This window comes from Micromys minutus, assembly GCF_963924665.1.
Source record: "Micromys minutus genome assembly, chromosome: 31".
In the NCBI taxonomy this organism is placed as follows: domain Eukaryota; kingdom Metazoa; phylum Chordata; class Mammalia; order Rodentia; family Muridae; genus Micromys; species Micromys minutus.
The window spans coordinates 18,152,576-18,172,730 of record NC_137966.1 but is presented as its reverse complement, the minus strand read 5'-3'; the positions used below and the strand labels follow the sequence as shown (position 1 = coordinate 18,172,730).

Sequence of the window (20,155 nt, the reverse complement as noted above, 5' to 3'; positions counted from 1 at the left end):
CAAGGGGACTGGACGGCAGCGGACAAACCGGCCCTTGCTAGAGCAGAGGGGAGGGTCGCACTCTGTGCCACCCGCAGCCGGGACCAATCGTGGTCGCATGGGTTGCCGCGGTCTCCTGGTCTCCTACTCGCCTCGGCCGTTCCGCTCGCGTTCACTTTCCCTGTCCCCGGGATAAGCACAGCCACCCAGCGCTACCTGGAGACCCGCCTCCTTGCCTCTTCCTCGCCCGGCACCGCCTACCTCTCTGCCTCAGGATTGGCTCCTGAGCAGTGGGCGGTGTCTGCCATCTTATTGGCTGCTGTGGGGTGTCAATAACAGGACGTCCGTCACCTTCCCGGGGTGCTCTGCGCCGCCCGACAATTACTTCCGGGGTGGGCCGGGCCGGGCACAAGGCTGTTGGCCCGTGAGGGACCGTGCGGCTGCTGGTGGCGGGTGGCGCGGGAACCTCAGGCCTTGCAGGTAGGCTGGGCCGTGGCGGGGCCCTCTGAGAGGCCGGGCCCGAGGCGCCCTGTGTCCGCTCCTACGGTCAGCTCTGGCGCTTGCCTGACGCGGGGTTTGGGGACGCGGGCCCGGCTCCGTGGTGCTAAACTGAGGGGTCACGCGAGGTACCTGCCAGACTGTCCAGCTACACGGGAGCCTGCGGTCGTGCACCGTCGCCGTGACCGCTAGGGCCGGAACCGCGTCTCACATTTGGGCTACAGGGGGTTCCCTCGAGGCCTCCACGGATCTCTTGAAGGAGTGACAGTTGCCTCCAGAATAGAATTTTTTCTTTTTTAAACGAAGATTTGAAAAAATTTAAGAGTAACACATCAGAGGTGTTATTGAAATTCTGGAAGCGAGGTGCAGAAGACATACAAACCTTTTTTCGATTTTGTTCGAATCGATTTTGGGGGTACGGGGTTTTTGAGATTGTGGGCGTGTCCCACTGTTTAGAACAGGGTGCTCTAACTCACTGAGATCTGCCTCCCAAGTGCTGAGATTAAAGGCCTGATGGTGGGTGGATGTTTTTTGAGTAAGCACCTCATGTATCCCAGGTTGTCTTTCTACTCAAAGGTGGTCCTCTTGTCTCAGCCACCCAAGAGCTGGAATTACTGGTGTGAGCCCTTCCAGGGTTCTGCTAATCTGCTAAAGTTTGCCCCGTTTGGGGGAGCATGTGTCCACTCTGTTGGTTCAGACTCAAGTCTCACCAGTGAGGTTAGGTACTATTTGAGTTCAGGCTTTACAGCCTGAGAAGCTTGTGCTTCCAGAATGCAGGCCTTGATTTTCACCTCACCAGCCTACACACATCATGAAGCTTGCAAACTGTTCCCCAGATTCGTGGTTTGTATTTGTCCTTTTTATAGCTTAATTTTTAGAATTAAACTTACGTCTTTGCAAGCTGTGCCTATATGCTGCTTATCACTAAGATAGATCCTTAATCATCTTTTTTACTTTTTAAATATTTCGATCTCACAAACTCTCCTGCCTCTGTCTGGAAGTTGCTGTCAGGCCCAGCTTTTTTTTTTTGTACTCACTAACAGAATAATGCTAGAGTGTTTAAAAGCAGGGAATTAGTACCTTCTGTGTACACTTCCTTCAGGCTTCCTTCTGGGTTCACCAGAACTGTTTGAGTATGCGCTGCTCTGTACCCTTGAGGCCACTCCTGCAGTGGTCTTGACCCTCTCCTGGGACCCAGGTGTGCTCAGTGCCAAAGCCTGGGTCTTTCCAACCTGCTGTTCTTTTCTGCTCTTGGCTCTGTTGGGTCAGTTTAGGGTCAGTTCCAACCTCAGAGTAATAACCTTGCCACAGCACTATGATATGGTCCTGGAGGGATTCAGCCATTTAAGGTATTTGGGGTCACTGAGGTAGCCCCCATGGATACTTAGTACCAGTGACCATTTATCTGGGTAGAGTGGCACATGCCTTTAATCTCAGCAAAGGCAAGTGTATCTGTGAGAACACATCTAAGCCATCCAGGGCTACACAGTGGGACCTTGTCTCAAAACAAAACAGTGGCCATTGCACATGTGAAACTAAGGCCCTACTCAGTGCAAACTGCCATTATCTCTTCTTCTGTCACCCTCCCCCCCACAACACTGCCTTGCTAGGGCTTGAACTCAGGACTCAAGGCCGCATGCAGTGGGGCACCCGACCTCTCCCAGAACTCTTACTGTTCTAGCTTCCTGTTGCTCCCAGACTTAAGAGGCTGCTAGAGAGTAAATGGTTAAGCTCTGCTTTGAGTAGGGTTACCCAGAATAAAGAACTAACCATACACTTGTCATCCTTGTTATCTTTCCTACTTAAAAGGGTTGCCTAGGTGGCTTCCTACTCAGGTAACCTTTGCTGAACATCAGGGATTGCCTTCTGCAGTCTCCTAGGGGTTCCTTTTCCTCTGTCCTATTTGTCTTTTCCCTCCTTTTCCCTTTTTTCCCTTCTTTTTTGAGATAAGGTCCTTGTGCCCAAGCTGGGTTTTTGTTTTTGTTTTTTGTTTTTGTTTGTTTTGTTTTTCCTTTCTAAGGGTTTTACTATTGTAGTCCTGATTGTCCTGGAATTCACTCTAGACCAGGCTGGTCTCGAACTCACAGTCCTGTCTCCATTCTCCAAGTGCCATAATTAAGTTGGGCGTCAGCACACATAGCCTTCCATGTGGTTTATGGAGATGCAAATGCACTGCATTCTTGGCCTTTATGTTTTTTCCAAGCTTTAAATTTTTGTTTTAAATTATGTATGTATGTATGTATGTATGTATATGTATGTGCATGTGTATGTATGTATGTATCCCCTGGAGGCAGCTGTGAGTTGCCTCATATGGATGCTGGGAATTGAACTCAGGTCCTCTGTAAGAGCAGTACATGCTCTTAACTGCTAAGCCATCTCTCCTGCCCTGGTTTGTTTTAGAAGACTTAAAATTGTGTGGATGCATGTATCTGGGGTGGGGGGTAGTATATGCACACATGAATGCAGTTCCTCAAGGAAGCCAGAGGGGGGTGTTGGGTCCTCTGGAGCTGTAGTTACAGGAGGTTGTAAACTGCTGGACATAGGTGCGAGGAACTGAACGTGGGTCCCCTTTAAGAGCAGTATGAACTCTTTACCCCTGACCCATCTTTCTGCGTCTCACCCTTGCTTTTATTCAGAGAGGATCTCTGTGTAGGTGGGTTGGCCTAAACTTGTTATGTCATCCAGGCTGTCCTTAAATTCATGATTTTCCACCTTCCTGGTGCTGGGATTACAGAGGTATGCCACCACACCCTGCTTCTTCTGTGCATTTGTAGCAGCAATCCTTTTAGACATACATGTCCATTAGTGAGGAAGTAAGGACTGGAGAAGCTAGACACAGAGCTCAATTTCGCCACACACCCAAATTCAGCAAATAGTGCTAAATAACCTAACTTGCATTGTTTTACTAGCAGTGGGAAGGTCACCAGACTCCTAGAGAATCCGATGTAGAGCCTGTGGTCTGAAGCGGTGCAGCAACAGTTAATGGCTCCATGGATGTTCCCATCTTCTGTCTGGCCTCAAGCTGCTAGCAACTGTGTGATGTTAGGAGGAAGCTAGGTCAGCCTTAGCTTCAGTTCCTTAGGAATCTGAGATGATAGGCTACTGTTCATAGGAGCGTTTCGTCTTTGGAATAGCCGGGGAAGAAGAACTAACCCCTGGGCCTCCCTCTGCAGCCATGTCTGAGCTCAGCGATGAAGCCAGCGAGCCGGAGCTCCTGAACCGCAGCTTGTCCATGTGGCATGGACTTGGTGCACAGGTCAGCCGAGAGGAGCTGGATGTCCCCTTGGATCTTCACACAGCTGCCTCTATTGGCCAATATGAGGTGGTGAAGGAGTGTGTGCAGCGGTAAGAGGTCTTGGGGCACATCCCGTCACCTCACATTCTAATTAGCATCTCAGTGGCTTCAGTTCCCAACAGGCTGCAGTGTTGCAGAGCTCAAGGTCTTTAGTACACATCATGTAGGCTCACCTGCTTGTTGCAGGTGCCCTTGATGGCTCATGTTCAACTCCTAGAAAAAAGGTACCTTTGATTCTGAGGAGAAGAAAGATGCTTAAAACATATTATAAATACTAATTTGTAGTTTATTTGAACCAGAATCATTTGGGGGGTTCTTTTGACTGTAGAAAAACCCAGAGAAAACAATAGGATGGACAGCCAGTGCTCTGGCCCTGTGACTACAGGCTCACTGTGGTTTTTAAGCACAGAGGTGAGAGGGTGTCCCTCTCCTCACTGCCCACCCACCTGCCAGCTTTATCAATCTGCATGTGTGTATTTAGTTCCACACTTGTCTATATTCCTTGTGGTCTGAAGGTTCTGTTGGAGGGTCTCTTCACTTTCTTGAATTCCACCCCACTCTATACTTAAGTTTGCCAGTGTTCATTTAGTATCTTGGTAAGATGATGTCTCCCAGTCTCTGCCTTCTCAACTCCTGATGAGACAGAGGAAAGCCTTATAAAACTTTTTTTTTTTTTTTAGCCTTATAAAACTTAGGTCTCTGGTTGCAAATCAGAGCCATCTATCGTCCTTGGCCAGTAGCGAATGAGTGCTCAGTCTAGAGCAGTCTGTAAGACTCATTTACCTTGTGGCCTCAGAGATGTGCAGTGAGGTGTGTACTCAGCACATGTCCTCACAGGATCCCAAGACTCCTGCTGTAATTCTTTGGAGTCTCAAATTCTTGCATGTTGAGTGTTCTGTTAAAAAGAACATGGTCTCAGAGCATCCCAAAGACGGGAAGATGGAGCAGATCTGCTCTCTCACTGGAGTTGGCCCAGTTGAGAAGCAGATTTGCTCACAGAAGCCCAGGCTGGGGCCAAGGGATATCGGAGGTCTCAGGAATGAGCTGAAAGGTAGGTGTTAGTTAGTGTTGCTGAGGCACTTGCTACTGTTCACCTTGTAGAACTGCCACTCGTGAAGCTGTGCAGTGGTGGGCGTCAGATCATTCCAGTGACTCCAGAGTCCAGAGTCAGCTTGAGTTCTAGTGCGTAGGAAGTAGCTGCCTGGGTCAGCTTAGTGTGGGTCCCACAAGAGGCAGTGATCATATATACTGGGGATAAGTGGGGATAAGAGCTGTGACGGGAAGGCCTGGCCGTAAACATACTTTCTTTGGAGTAGGCAGTGGGTGTCATTCTAGAATAGGACTGTCATCCCTGAGCCTTGAAGTCTGAGAGCCCCTCTCTGCTTTTCCAGAATTATAACTAAAGCACTTAGAAAATAGGATACTCTGGTGACAGGTTTTTCTATAAGGTGAGGTGACAAAGGAAACGTCAGTGGTCATAATGTCCTCAGTTCCTTTCTTTTTCCTTGGCCACTCTGCATAGCTCTGAAGGAAAATAAGGTATTAATTTGGAACTAAGGTGTCTTGGCCTCATTTCTACTAATAAACTAGGCCAGCTAGTCTTTGTGGTGGGTATTTTGTGCTGTAGGGAGTTTAACCAGCTACCTAAACCTAATCTACTATGTGCCAACAGCTAGCTACTTCCTAGATGCTGTAACTGGGGAGAAATGGCAAGACCTTACCTAACTCCCTTTATCATGGTGGATATTGCTGGAGGTACAAAAAGAGATTATTGGCCTTGTCTAAGAGGGACCAGGCAGATGAGAGCATTAAAATAGAGGGGTCATATTAGTCACTTCTACTTTTTTCCCCTTTTCTTTCTGTTTGTTGTTGTTTTCTTTTTTAAAATTTATTTATTAGTTTGTAAACACAGCCCATGGAATGCTTCTTGTATTGAGGGTGGCTCTTCACCCTACATCAATTAACCCAGTCTAGAAAATTCCTCAGACCTGTGCAAAGGTATGTCTTCTAGTTGATTCTAGACCCTGTCAAGTTGACAGTCATGATCAACCATCACAAGAGTCTGAGACAGGGTGGAAACACCTGGGGATGGCTCAAGGCAAGTGACTCCTGCCTTCTGGAAGGGCAGCTTGTCCTACCAGGCCTGGCACCTGGCTCTGATGAAGCCACATGGAGATGCTGAGTATACCTAGCATAACTTGCATTTGTTTAGGAGAGAGTTAGATTTGAATAAGAAGAATGGTGGTGGCTGGACCCCGCTGATGTATGCCTCCTACATTGGACACGATACCATTGTTCACTTGCTGCTTGAGGCAGGCGTGAGTGTGAATGTGCCAACCCCAGAAGGACAGACTCCACTGATGCTGGCCTCCAGCTGTGGCAATGAGAGCATCGCCTACTTTCTGCTCCAGGTGAGCTATGAGTGTTCCCTGGGTGCCCTGACAGGATATGAGATGCTGTGGGCCACAGTGTGCATATGTGTGTATGTAATAACTTAAGATTCTTTCAGCTGAAGGCCCAGTGGATGCCTCCCAGACACCCACCCTGATTACATTCTCTGGAGACGTGGGGCATAACCCATACTCTATCTCTTGAAGCAAGGTGCAGAGCTTGAGATGAAAGACATCCAGGGCTGGACTGCACTCTTCCACTGTACCAGTGCCGGCCACCAGCAGATGGTCAAGTTTCTTCTAGAGAGTGGAGCCAATGCCAACGTGAGGTGATTGTTACAGCCACGTGGTCATAGGAGTGGGCTGGATTTCTGAGATCAGAGAGATGGTTAGCAGAGAGGCGTTAGGGCAATGAACAAGCAAGGCCAGGACCCCTGCATGCAGAGCGGGTGTGCAGGCTCCGGCCCAGGCTCCCATGCTGTTAGAGCCGCTGGGGTGTTGAGATTGGGGGTTGGGGGACAGTTTAGTTGGTAAGGTTGCTGTGGTTGTGTATGCTTGTAACCATAGGGCTGGTAGCCAGCCTAGTCACCTAATCTAATCAGTGAACCCTAAGTCCTAGTAAGAGCATCTCAATTAAAAAAATAAAACAAAAGGTTGATGATTCCTAAGAAATACTACCACTTCCAGCTTCTGCATCATGTACACACACCTACCCAACCAACACTCACCTGAACCACACACAAGGACACTAAAGAGGTAAAGTGGGAACAGTCAACAAGGCTGCATGAGTTTTACTAACTCCTCTGGTTCATTAACAGTCCATCTTCCCTCCCTCAAAGCCATTTCCACCCCATTCTAAATCCCCACTTCACCCATGCTCAAAAGCAGCTTCTGCCAAGCATGGTGGAGCACACCCTTAATCCCAACACCTAGACGGCAAAGGTCAGCCTGGCTTGCACAGTGAATTCCAGGACAGCCAATGCTACCCGAAGAGACCCTGTCTCAAAAAACATACTAACTGAACGAGCCAATATTAAAAGCAGCTACTGTTCTTCATTTCTCACAGATGATGATGTCTCTTCCCACCTGCCTAAGTCTCACCTTTTGGGTTCAGCAGCCCATGAACTGTTTCTGATAAGCCCATCTGCGTTCTCAAACAGCCCCTTCACTGTTCTTCATTCCCTGCTGGAATAGAAGCCAGAATTCATTCTAAACCTGCCTCTCAACCATTGTAAGAAACAGTCTCCACATCTCAACACCTCTCAAGTTAGAATATAGCTTAAAATCATTAGACAAGTTGAGTTTTAATTAGTAGCATTTTTTTTTCTTTTTTAGAGTTATTCAGAATTATGTCTCCCAGCATGAGTACCAAGAGCCAGAATTTGCCATGCCAACATCAGGTGGGGGCTCAGTTGGTACTTGCTGTGAAGGGGATCATTACATAACATGTATCAGACCACAGTAACTATATCTTATGAAAGTCATAATGGAGACTGGGGAGGTGGCTTAGTGAGCAGAAGTGCTTGTGCAAGCCTCACAACTGTAAGTGTAGGATACAGTTATGCAAGTGTTTGTAATCCAAACACACAGCAGGAAGTGGAAGGGCAAAGACTGAGACCCCAGAAGCTAGCAGGCCAGCTAGCCTGGGATACCCAGCAACCAAGAAACCGTGACTCCAGCAAGGTAGAGAGGCAAAGAACAACACCCCAGCAGCTCTAACAGCATGGGAGCCTGGGCCGGAGCCTGCACCCCTGCTCTGCATGCAGGGGTCCTGGCCTTGCTTGTTCATTGCCTACTGCCTCTCTGCTAACCGTCTCTCTGATCCCATCTTGCAGGGAGCCTGTGTATGGATTCACTCCTTTGATGGAAGCAGCTGCTTCTGGCCATGAGATAATCGTGCAGTATTTTCTGAATCATGTAAGTGACTATTTACTACCTTATACATAGTCACAACAGGGTTTCTTTTCTGTAGAATCCTAATAGTTAGCATACTGTATGTGTACACATGTATACATGTGGAACAGAGGACTGTAGGAGTCTGTTCTGGGAACTGAACTCAGACCGTAGGCTTGATGGCAGGTGCCTTTACCTACCGAGCTATCTTGCTATCCTGTAGGCAGTACATTTTCACAGACACATGTACAGTGCTGAGTAAAAATAGATACCCATGTTTATGTATTTATAATGATTTGGAAACCACATTTTTACTTTATTCCTGGTGCTGGAAATTAAACACAGGTCTCTGCATGTGCTATGCAAGCTCTTTATCACTGAGAGATAGCTTCAGCCCTTTTAACATGTTTTATTGTGTGACAGGTCATAGTTGTCCAAACTGGCTTTGAACTTGTGTAGCCCAGGAGGACTGTAAACTTTTGATCCTTCTGCTTCAGCTTTTTTAGTAGCTGAGTTATAAGGTCTGTGGGCTGTGACAGCCAGGCAGTGTGACTAGAATGTCAGGAAGGGAGGATAGAGTGTTAGTGACAGTGTCCAACATGAACCTCAGCAGATTTCCAAGTGTCACCACTTGTCAGGACAGTGGTAACTCTAGGCAGGGCTAGCATTACTGTGGCACACATCAGCTCTTCTCTCAGTAGAACTGAGTCCACACAGAAGTTGTATAGTGTCCACAGCAGGAGTCTCCTAAGTGCCCCAAAGGGGAAACAGCATGCATGCTTTGTAATTTACTTTTGTTGTTTGGTTTCTGGAATTTACATCTGATGCAGCCCAGCCAGGCCTCATAACTACCTATCTAGATGGTAAATGGCCTCGACTTCCTGCTATTCCTGCTTCTACTCTAAGTGCTAGGATTATAGTCATGAGCCACCACCCTTGCGTGCTTTTCTTCTCTCCATGGGCTTTGGGTGTCTCTCCCTCCCTGCACTGCATCCACTCATCCCTGGGGAGTGGTGAAAGGCATCTTATTTCCTCCCACTGACCCCTACTACAAGTTCCTCTGGGTCACAGAGTGTTGCTGGAGTTATGCTGTCCGTCTTTAATTGTCTCTCAAGTTAAATTCCTGGAAGAACCTCGGGGCCACCTTTTATTTTCTCAATTCCCTGTGATTTGTCCTCCAGAGCCTTACTGTAGCCTGTCACCATGATCTTAGACTGTATTGTGAACACTTTCAAAGGAGAACATTTATTGTGCTAGGTTCAGAATAAGGATCTTCCCACCTCAGTAAACCTAAACTGTAATCTCTACTAGGCTGTTCTAGCAGGAGGATTGTGAGTTCAAGGCTTGCCTAGACTCACAGTGAGACCCTGTTTCAACCAAATAGGTGTGGTGGTACACACCTGGAACACCAAAAGTTGGAGGTAGAGGCAGGAGGATCAGGAAGTTAGGGTCGTCCTAACATCCTGTCTCATAAAATCAGGGACAAGAGACGTCAAGTTCGGTTTGGGAAAATGGAGCCTTCTTTCTGAGGATGGGCTGAATGACTGGTTCTCTATCAAGAGACAGACATAATAGGTATATAGGGTGAAGGCGGGCCTCTGCTGTAGGTCCCTGGTTCTTTCTGTCTCCTTGCCATATGGCAGGCAATGCTCAGGAGGGGAGAGTGGCTGCAGCTGCATGATGACTTGGTGACTGCTCTTGGTAATGAATGGGCTTGCTAGCCCTCTTCCCTGTTGTAAAGGAGACAGAAAATGTCACCAGACCTTCTCAACCCTACCCCTCCACCCCAGTGGTATCTCACATCAGGAGGGGGATGATCAGAAATGTACTTTCTCATCCCTCTGGACCAGCAGTCCACTCACCTGGAGGAATTTTTGACTCATCTTTTGTGAACTTTTTTAGGGAGTCAAAGTGGACACAAGAGACCACAGTGGAGCCACAGCCCGGATGCTAGCCAAGCAGTATGGCCACATGAAGATTGTGGCCTTGATAGAAACTCACTCACCTGCACTGCCCAAGAGCCTCTACCGTAGCCCAGGTACCTGATCTGCCTCTGTGTCCTGATGAAGCTGAGGCAGCCCTGAGCAGTAGGGAAACCAGGAGACAAGGAGAGCCTCTCCCTGATCTGCCCTTTGCTCAGGCTGGGCTCTACCAGCCCTACTCTGAGGCCTTCTCTTACCAGGTCCAAGGCCTAGGGCCAGAGAGATGCAAACCTTACCACAGAGTACAGTGTCTGTCAACTGATAGCATGTACAGCACAGTGTGGAGCCTAAGGAAGAAGGGAAGGAGATATGCCTCACTTACAGAGAGGCTCCTCCTCTGACTTTTAGTTCTTGGCTTAGACAGTCGTATGCTATGTAACTTTACTTTTATGTGAGGTGTCCTTTATTGCCTCTGAATGTTCAGTCCTACCCAGTTTTTCTTAGGGCCCTGATGGCCATGATCCTTCTAGCATCTGTATGTTTTCATCTTTTACACGTACATGTCTGATCTAATGATAGTTGTTTCTCTTGTATGGTATGAAGTCTGGAACAAGTTTTCTTTTCCAAATGTTCATACAGTGTTGCTGGAATTTCTAACTCCAATAAGCCTGTATTAAAAAAACACAACCCAGTTACTATGAATCTAAGCCTGTTGCCTAGTTTGGGCAGATCTAACACTGTACTAACTTATTCCTCAGCTATAAGACCCTTTGCTACTTGTGTTCTCCTGGCCACCTGGTTCTGCTCCATCATAGCTTCTTTCTCCCCTTCTGTCCTCTCCCTTCCCTTCTCATTCTTCTCTGGAACTCACTCTTTAGATAGGCTGGCCTTGAACTCACAGAGATGCCTTCCACTGCCTCGTGACCAGAGGCTCTAAAGTGTGTTTACTGTTTAGGACTTGTCAGTTTCCTCAGTAATTGTTTACTGTTCTGTATGAACTTGAGTGTCAAATTGTTTTGCTCCTTAAAAAGTGTTAATGTTTTAATTAAAATGGTAAAAAGGGGTGTATGTGATGGTGTACAGCTGCAATCCCAGAATTTTGGATTGAGAGACAAAGTAGGAGGATGCAAATTCAAAACCAGTTAGGAATACAGACTCAGTCTCAAAAAAAAAAAAAAAACAACAACAACAACAAAAAACCCAAAAACCAAAAAAACAATGGGGACTACAGGAAATGTGTAAATTTACTGTTTCAATGGTGTCACCTGTCCATCTAAGAACAAAGGGCATGTTTGAATTCACTATACTTTTTGGACTTTCAAGAAGGGTTAAATTTTTCCTAATATATATTTTGTCTGTAACTAAGTTTATTCTGAAGCATTTATCATCCTGATTGCTCTTGTAGATGGGCTTATTACAGTTATCTTCTTTAACTTCTGATGAGGGTTTTGCTCCATCTTGGTTTTTCCATGTAGAAGACCCTGGACTTGTACACTGATGTTTTTTGATCGAGTTAGTTTCTTCACCACTTTCCAGGTGTGCTGCCAAGCTGCCAGTCTGTAGACTGAGCTCACCCTTTGCCTGGCATGCTTCTGTGTCTGATTTGATCCAGTTGCCAGTGTTTCTAGAATGGTGTTGACCATTGTCCACATCCTTCCTTCACACTGTAACCCGGCCTGGGGTTAGCTGTGGGAAAGTCTGTGTACTTTTCACCATGTTAAGAAAGTAAGCCAGGTGTGGTGGCTCACACCTTAAATTCTAGCACTCTGGGAGGCAGAGGCAGGTGAGTCTCTAATAGGCTTGAGACCAACCTGATCTACAGAGTGAGTCTACAGGACAGTCAGGGTTAAACAGAGAAACTCTGTCTTAAAAAAAAAAAATGAATTAATGAAGGTTTCAGAGCAGTGGCCTGCCAGTTGTGATGTTTCAAGTCCAGTCTTGGTAACCTTTTTTTGAGACAGGTTCTACCTCCCACGTGCTGGGATTAAGGGTATGGTGTGAACCACCATACACCAGCCCAGCACACTTTTTTCTAATTCAGTACTGTTAAGGTGGTTTGGCTGGAGAGATGGCTCAGTAGCACGTAAGAATTACCTATTGCTCTCCCAGGGAATCTGTGCAGCTTTTGCAGAGGACCTAAGTTCAGCTCACCCCCGCCACCACGGCAGTGCACAAATGCCTGCGATTCCAGCTCCAAGGCGTCTGAGTGCCTTCTTTCTAGCTCCATGGCACCTGCATTTTTACACCCACACACTTGTAACTAAAGATAAAATTTCAAGAACATATTAAACTGAGTATGATGGTATATACATATAACTCCAGCATTAGGGATAGAAAGGCAGGAGAATTGCTGTAAGTTCAAGACCAGCCTAAGCCTATGTAGCCAGTCATTTTTTTCAAAACACATACACATGACATTAGAGCTTAGTGTTGGCAAGTGAGGTCATTATTAAACCAACTGTCTTAATTTTCATGTTTAACCTATAGAAAAATATGAAGATCTGAGCTCTTCAGATGAGTCCTGGCCTATTCCTCAGCGCCAGAGGCCTTGTCGAAAGAAGGGCCTCAGTATCCACGAGGGGCCACGTGCCCTGGCCAGGATCACAGCTATTGGACTTGGAGGCAAGACTCCTAGCAGCTATGGTGAGAGTCACGGTTCCAAAGCTCTTTGGTATCTCATGCCAAGACTGGATATGCATAGGACTGCCCTGTGCACAGGACTACAGTAGGATTGGGTGTTCAGGATTGAGGCTCAGAATTGACCTAGTGACAGGCTCCAGGCGTCCCTGATAACTCAAGACACTTGGTTTTCATTCTGTGGACTTTTCTTTTCATTGGATATTTCATTCAAATAGAACTCCAACTGTGATATGTAAGGATATTAGTCCCTCCTTCTGGCTCTGCGCACATCTGGTCCTGAGTAGCTGAGACTACAAATATGATACATTTCTTTGTTTCTACTTCCTCTTCTTTATTTTCCCTTCTGGCTTTCACCCCATAAGCCCAAGCTGCTCTTGGACTCACAGTCCTCCTGTCTCTGCCTCCTGAATTCTGGGATTACTGGTGTGTGTCATCATGCACGGAGGATTTGGAGTTTGTTTGCAGTGCTGGAATGGAAGCCCAAGACTGAATGCTTGGGAAGCACTGTACCATGGAGCCACATCCCATGTTTTTTCTTTCTGTGGGCTTATGTCAATGACTACGAACTTGTTCTGCATTGTCCATTTCTAGGTCAGTCTTTTTTGAAATATTATTTATTTATCTTATGTATATGAGTACACTGTCTTGGACACACCAGAAGAGGGCATCAGATCCCATTACAGATGGTTGTGAGCCACCATGTGGTTGCTGGGAATTAAACTGAGGACCTCTGGAAAAGTAGTCAGTGTTTTTAACCCCTGAGCCATCGCTCCAGCCCAGTTTTTTTCTTCCTGGGGTTGGAGCTCTGGTACAGTACTTGCCTACCATGTAAGGCCTCAGGTTCTATCCCTAACGCTGTCAAAAAAAAAAAAAAAAAAGCAAATCTCTCTAGTTACTTAGATACCTGGTGGATGGGGATGTGCATGTTTGGAGTTTATACTAAACTTGCCTAGACAGCCTTTCAGTTGAGAGTCTATAGATCCAGCCTGCTACTGCCCACTCTGCCCCTAAGAAAACAGTAGTGGGTGGTGAGGGTGCTAGCTCTGCCTCCACCAAGCTCATTTCCTGTGATGTGCAAACTAATCTCTCTTGGAGCACGGCAAGTTACTGTGCAAGATGATGCAGCATCTGTGGAGCTGCTTCACCCCCAAACTCCTAAGAGGGGTGGTACCTTTATCCATGTCGTGAGTGTTCACACGCCCATTCTGTACACAGAGCCAGTTCCTCCACGGGGCTATGTGACCTTCACCAGCAGTGATGAGAACACCTTGGAAGGCGAGGGCCTCTGCTACCGAGATGTCACTTCTCCCATCAATGAACGGGATGTGGAGAGCAGTAGCAGCAGCAGCCGGGGTATGCACCCCAGTCCTTCTGGGTTCCCAGAGGAGGAGATAGAGAGCCCCAGTCCTTGTGAGGTGAAGCAGAGTTGGCCATGAGTAGCTGAGGGCAAGCATTCCAGTTCCAAATCCCCACAGGCCAAGGAGGCACACCACACTCAAGGGCTTCCTGACAATCTTCCCAGAGGAGGCGCATGCTATGACCTGGCAGAGCTTTACCAGGTTCCTGTCTCATGGCAAGCTCCGTTGTAGGTGCATGGAATTTATGAGCATACAGTAGCAAATAAAAACAAACAAAACAAGCTCTATCCTATAGTGTGGGGTTGAGACAGGGAACCAGGCCAGACAAGCAGTGCTGAGCTAGCTGTGTAAGAGGCAGTTGAGAGTGAGCTAACAACCCAGACAGCCTCACTGGTGAGACCTGTCATCAGGTGTTTTCCATTACCAGAGGAACCCACTTTCTGTGCCAGTCTTGGGCCTGTGTGGAGGAGCAGCAGCAGTGATGGCCTAGCAAGAGCCCAGGCTCTCAGCAGCGAAGCCTCCATAGAAAGCAATGAGGTAAAGGTCCTCTTCCTCCTTCGGTGTTGTAGGAAATGGGTGAATGTTTAATATGTGTCTACACCATGCCTGGAGGACTCAGAACCTTGAGTGTGGGGGCCAAAGCTGCAGGTAAGTCGTGATAGATTTTACAACTCATCCTTGCAATGGGTGAAGAAGGCCAGAAGTTTAGGACCAAACAAGGGCTGTTCCCAACACACCCCTTTCACTGCAGGATTCTGATCATGCCCGAAAAAGCTCAGTTCGCAAACAAACCAGGAGTTACTTGAAGAGTAAGAGTCGTCACAGCAACAGTGATGGTCACTGGCCTTCTAGCACAGGGACTGCTTGCACTCTGGGGTCTGAACCCCAAGCTGAGAAGTCCCCTTACTCAGGACCCCAGGTGAGACCATTTGAGAACCTGGTAGTGCATGCTTAGAGAAGTGTTACTTGTGTGACTGGGATGGGGATTTGGGGTTCATTTATGTGTATACATGACAGGAGAGGGGGTACTTACTGGGTTCTCCCACAAGGCCTGGCTGTCCTGCTCCCCAGGCTTAGGGAGATAATAACAGGATGCTCATGAGCTGGGGTCAGCAGCTCAGGGTGTGATGTACATATGCCCTAAGTCCTAGCTATGCTGCTCCCCAACAGCCTATAAACTGGGCCAACTGCCTGCAGCCTCTTCCAGGCCTAGGCTTGCAACATAGTGCATCTCTCAGTTCTACAAGCGTGTTACTAGGTGTGCTGAGATCTCAAGGCTGCTTCTTTGAGGAAAGTGGTAGAGGAGCAACCTTGGAACATTCTGTCTCCATCCTAAGCAACCAAGCAGGGGCAGAAATGGAAACTGGAAATTGCAGTATTGGAAGCTACTGGGGTTAACAGTTGAGCTCTGCAGTAGCTGACTTGCAGGGCTGGCAGTAGCCATCTGAGAAGCTTGTGCCATCACCAGGCACCCCTCACATGGAGTTCTCGAAGCAGTGGTACTAACTCCAGGTGGAGTTGGGATAAGCACAAGGATGGGCACACAGACATGGATTCAAACAGAGGCACCTAGTTTCGCAGGACAAGGGCTGGGCGGAGCCTGGGGGGGAATCAAGTGTCCCGGAACATGGACTTTAACCTGAGCCGCCTCCTAGATTCTTTTCCTTTAGCGGTCAGCATTCCTTCTCTTCCTGAGGCACTAAGGTTGCAAGGGCAGTACGGGGAATCTAATTCTCCAGACCTGGCCCCCAGGCCTCCCAGTTGTCTCCTCTACCCCAGGACCTTGCCACACTGCTGGAACAGATTGGGTGTCTGAAGTACCTGCAAGTGTTTGAGGAGCAGGACGTAGACCTGCGTATCTTTCTGACCCTCACTGAAAGTGACCTGAAGGAAATTGGAATCACGTGAGTCCCCTAGTGCCTCCCCTCAGCCTTCTTCTAGCCTGTACTCCAACAGGTGGGATGAGCAGCCTGTCTACATGGCTTCAAGATAGCCTTTGCTGCTGTATGCTGGACCTTTGGACTTGGATTTTTTTCAGTTTGCTCTTTTGTGATTTTAAAATATTTTTTTCCTGATAACTGTCATAGTTCTGGAGTTAGTATTTTATAGCACAGGTTTCTTGTTTCTCAAAAGCTTGTATATAAAATCCAAACCATGTAATATGCCTTTTGTCTCAACACATTCCATATATACAATTGCAGTTCGTGACTTGGCTGTAACTCCAGGGGTGGCTCTCACACTGGAAGTGCTCTCCCCTAGGTGGCTCTGGTGCAGCAGGTGTCCTGCTTTCTGCAGGGTTTTCTCAGTGTTTGACTATCTAGAAATGTCTGATTCTCTCCCACACTGTGGAAGGACAGTTTTCCCAGGTAGAGAATTGTTGGTGACAGCTGTTTGTTTTGGCACTGAGGCTGCCTGCGTGGGACAAGCTGCTTTTTCTTTTGTTGCTCCAGGGTTCTGTAAGTCTGTAGCTTAGCTGTGTGTCCTGGTAGTCATCATCTGTGTAGTTCATTTGGTATCACAGATTTCATGTTTTTGATGGTGGGTCGAAGTTTCCAGCTGCTAGCTCTTCAGACCCTCTGCCCTCGGGTCACTGAGGGAGAGGCCTGGTCCCATGTGGTTTTCACAAGCTCTACTTGGGGTTTTGATTCTCTTACTCCTCAGACTGAATTCCATGTATTCCAGTTTGCTGTTCCAGTTTAGTCGTTCTGTCCTTTGTCTGCTTACATAAGGCTGCCTCTGCCTATTTTAGGTCTTACCTCAGTTACCATTTCATTCTTCTTTGCTTGTGTTTTACATTCCTCTCCATTGTTTCTCTATTTTGTATTGTTTCTCTTAGTTCAGATTGTCTTTAAGATGGTTGTTTCAAGGCCTTTGTCTAACAGACCTGCTGCAGCGCTTTCTTGGAACTTCTGTGGTTTGATCTCCTGTAAATGAACCATACTCTACTTCTTGTCTTTTAATTTTGTTGTTGAAATAGATACTTAACTCAGGACCTCCCCCCCCCCCCCCATCTGCAGGATTTGTTTTTGTTTTTTTACTTATTGTTGTTGGCTGCCTCTGAGCACTGGACTAGCTGGAGGGTGAAACCTGAAGGTCCCCTCAGAGCCTGCACCTTTTCCTAGGTACATGTGATGACTTTCTACCCTTCTGTAGTTGCTTTGAGACAAGCCATTTAAATGTAGTCAAGGGTGTTCCAGAACTTCTCCTTCCAAGTGCACCAGTGTTCTGAGCATACAGGTACTTTCAGTGTCCTAGTCTTTACTGTAGGTTCCTTACACAGGGAAAATGAAAAAATAAGAGGCATTGCCCCTTAGACCTCCCCCTCTTCAGGCAGAGAGAGAGTGAGCGGCTTATAGCAGTGGCCCTCAGTAACCAGAACTTACGTAGGATAGGGTCTGCCTTGCCTGCCCTGCCTCCTGCATATTGGGTCTGCTGCTATGCAGAGCAGAGCTTAGCTTAAGCTGGCTGCACTCACTATGAAAGCCTGCAGTGACTCCCAGGGCACTTGTCTGGAGGAAAGAGATTTCTGGAGGCCTCCCTTGAGAACACAGACAGTTGTCCAAGCCAGAAGCCAGTGATGGTGGAGGCTTTTTGGACACTCTTGTTTTGGTTCTCTGCCCCAGGATCTTCTACCTCCCTTCTTCAGAGTTAGGCGTTCCCTAGAGACTGGTCTTGGTGGCAGGTTGGGCCGTGCACATGACAGAAGTTGATATGCACCCTGATTTACCCATTCAGGTTGTTTGGGCCCAAAAGGAAAATGACCTCTGCCATTGCCCGCTGGCACAGCAGTGCCCGCCCACCTGGTGATGCCCTTGAGCTGGCCTATGCTGACCGGCTGGAGGCTGAGATGCAGGAGCTTGCCATCCAGCTGCATAAAGTAAGTGGGGAAGTCCTGGTGGGCTGTGGACCTAGGAGGCAGAGAACATCTAGAGTCACCTTTGGAGTAGAGAGACAGGAGACTTGAAGGTAGATGGAAGAGCCAAAAGCCAGATGAATTTAGGAGGAAGAGAAAGTGGCTCACACAGAACCTGGAAGCTTCAGGACGGAGCCAAATGAGTAAATCCTAGAACAGGCTGGGAGAGGCAGACAGGCACCCGACAGACTGGGGGGCGAGGAGTAAGCAAGCGTGGGCCTGGGCTTCCTAGCTTGGGTCTTCTATCCTGGTATTTGCATGCAGTGCTGTGAGGAGGCAGAGGCTCTGCGTGGCCAGGTATCCCAGGAACAGGAATTACGGGCTGTAGTAGAGAGCTGCCTCCTGGAGCAGGACAGTGCCCGAAAGGACATCCATGCTCAGCTGCAGGAGGCCCAAACCCTGGCCCAGGATGCTGCTCTTGTCCTGGACCAGCTGCGGTGAGTAGGCTCACATACTCAGGTAGACACCCACACACTGGTCAGGCATTGTCCCTTCCTAATCCTCTAAGCAGGTGGGAGGTGGGGAGAACCACAGTGCCTTTTCCTGGGGCTCTGTCTCCCACAGAACAGACCCAGGCTTGACTAAAAAAGCAGACTGGGAATCTGCATGTCTTTCCAGCTGACTAGTGTGGGGCTTCTCGGGCTGGCTACAGGGCTGAATTGGTTTTCTTTTGGGTTTGGGGTGGCAGCAGGGCCTCCTCTGTATTACACTTGGTCATATGTCCTGCAGGGCCTGTCAAGCTGAGTTGTCCGCTCGAGTGAGGCAGCACGACTCCCTCAGTGAAGCTACCCAAACCCCACCCTTTCTCCCAGCAGGTAAGTTACTAGCCTGGCTCTGGACTAGGACAAGGTGGGCAGGAAGCTGTAAGCTGAGTTCCAACCAGTGAGCTCTGCATAGTTGTCACAGTGGCAATCTCGTCCCCAGAACAAATCCACTTGTGATGAGATGTGCTATTACACTTAGTGCATAGGTGGCCATAGTCTCATGGCTTACTACACCTGTCTTTAAGGCCTCTAGAAAGTGGGCTGGCTGTAGCTCCCAGGGCTCAGCTCTACTTAAGCCTGAGCCTCAAGTGGCAGCTATTAAACTTGTAGCTGGGTACAAGCTTGAGAGGCATCCTCAGCCTTGGGTGGTCACTCATGCATCAGCAGTGAGGACATACCTGTGGCCAACCCACCATTCTGTACACTACAGATCCCAAAGGCTGGCCTGTTCCCCTGCAGGCCTTGAGCCTCCCTGAGTTGTCAGGAGCCCTGGAAGACCGTGTCCATGAGATGGGTAAGTCTCCAGGAGGGTAACCAAGGCATTAGCCTCACTCTTCCCTAGATCCTCTTCCATGGACTGAGGCTGAGACCTGAACCCAAAGCTGGCCATACCCAGACAGCTCAGAGCCCTGAGTAGTCTTACCCCAGGGTCACCTATTCATAGGGCCCCGAGTTTCCCTTCCACACTGCTGCTAAGATTTGCTCACAGAACACTCACTAATTGGCCCTATCCTTAGGGCAGGCATTATGCTCTGTAACACAGAGCCTGGAGAAACTACAGATGCTGAATGGGAAGAATTGGCGAGAATCGTAGCCAGGAGGGATGGTGAGAGTATCTACTACATGCTCATGGGTGCCTTGGACCACTTGACCTTCCTGTCCCTTCTTACCAGGTGCTCTCTCCTCTCTCTTAAACAAATTTATTCAGATTCTGACGTTGGGTGATGAATCCACCCTGAAGTTATGTGCCACGCAAGACAGGGCAGTGAGCAGATGGCTGCGGCAGCCCAGGGAGCAGCTTGGGCCAGCCCTGAGACAGGATGAAGGGCCTAGCACCCAGGTCCTGGTGGAGAAGCCCGTGCTGCAGACCAGGCAGGCTGTGTGGAGAGGGTGTGTCCTGCACGTGCCGGGGCCTCACTGAGGGTGCCTACAAAGTGTACTCTTTGAAAATAAAATCAGATGTCTGATCACACGACATGTATTCCTGCCTGCCACCAAAAGACCCTAGTAAACCCATCAGTCACTTCTGACCTCCATCCTGAGCTGTGAGCGTCACCCTTGCTCCAGCGGCTCTCCCCTGCTCCTGGATTGTTCCTCAGCCCTAAAGTGGAGCTGACACACTCCCTCCCTTACCCAGCCGGTTTTGAGCTGTGGGAATTCTCTAGCCTTTCCAGTGTTTCTGCACCAGGATGTAGGACTGCCAGGAGTGCCAGCCCTGCTCCATGGTGGCACTGCTGTCATCCTCGGCTTACTAGGTCTGTGCTTTCAGCTCCACCGTCACCA

The 20,155-nt window shown here is 48.3% G+C and overlaps 1 protein-coding gene across 5 annotated transcripts; it reads left to right on the top strand.

The window, feature by feature from the left end:
• Window positions 1-381: 381 nt before the first annotated feature.
• Window positions 382-19,788, top strand: ANKS3 (ankyrin repeat and sterile alpha motif domain containing 3). Of its 5 annotated transcripts, XM_080942413.1 has the most exons (17): window positions 382-459; window positions 3,651-3,822; window positions 5,985-6,183; window positions 6,370-6,491; window positions 7,998-8,079; window positions 9,958-10,093; window positions 12,465-12,620; window positions 13,833-13,970; window positions 14,403-14,512; window positions 14,727-14,894; window positions 15,755-15,879; window positions 17,711-17,852; window positions 18,153-18,325; window positions 18,618-18,703; window positions 19,083-19,166; window positions 19,390-19,478; window positions 19,581-19,788. In XM_080942413.1, exons 2-16 carry the CDS (start codon window positions 3,653-3,655, stop codon window positions 19,464-19,466), a joined length of 1,968 nt encoding a protein of 655 aa, XP_080798539.1. In that variant the 5' UTR covers window positions 382-459; window positions 3,651-3,652; the 3' UTR covers window positions 19,467-19,478; window positions 19,581-19,788. The 5 variants fall into 5 exon arrangements, with proteins under 5 accessions (XP_080798539.1, XP_080798540.1, XP_080798541.1 ...); XM_080942414.1 differs by lacking the exon at window positions 19,390-19,478; XM_080942415.1 differs by lacking the exons at window positions 19,083-19,166; window positions 19,390-19,478.
• Window positions 19,789-20,155: the final 367 nt, after the last annotated feature.

What these genes read in the sequence shown, in the direction of transcription:
- ANKS3 (XM_080942413.1), top strand. Translation starts at nt 3,653, where the DNA reads ATGTCTGAGCTCAGCGATGAAGCCAGCGAGCCGGAGCTCCTGAACCGC. An exon ending in GTGAAGGAGTGTGTGCAGCG is followed by an intron (nt 3,823 to 5,984) that starts GTAAGAGGTCTT and finishes GCATTTGTTTAG; the next exon opens with GAGAGAGTTAGATTTGAATA. An exon ending in CTGAAGGAAATTGGAATCAC is followed by an intron (nt 15,880 to 17,710) that starts GTGAGTCCCCTA and finishes TTACCCATTCAG; the next exon opens with GTTGTTTGGGCCCAAAAGGA.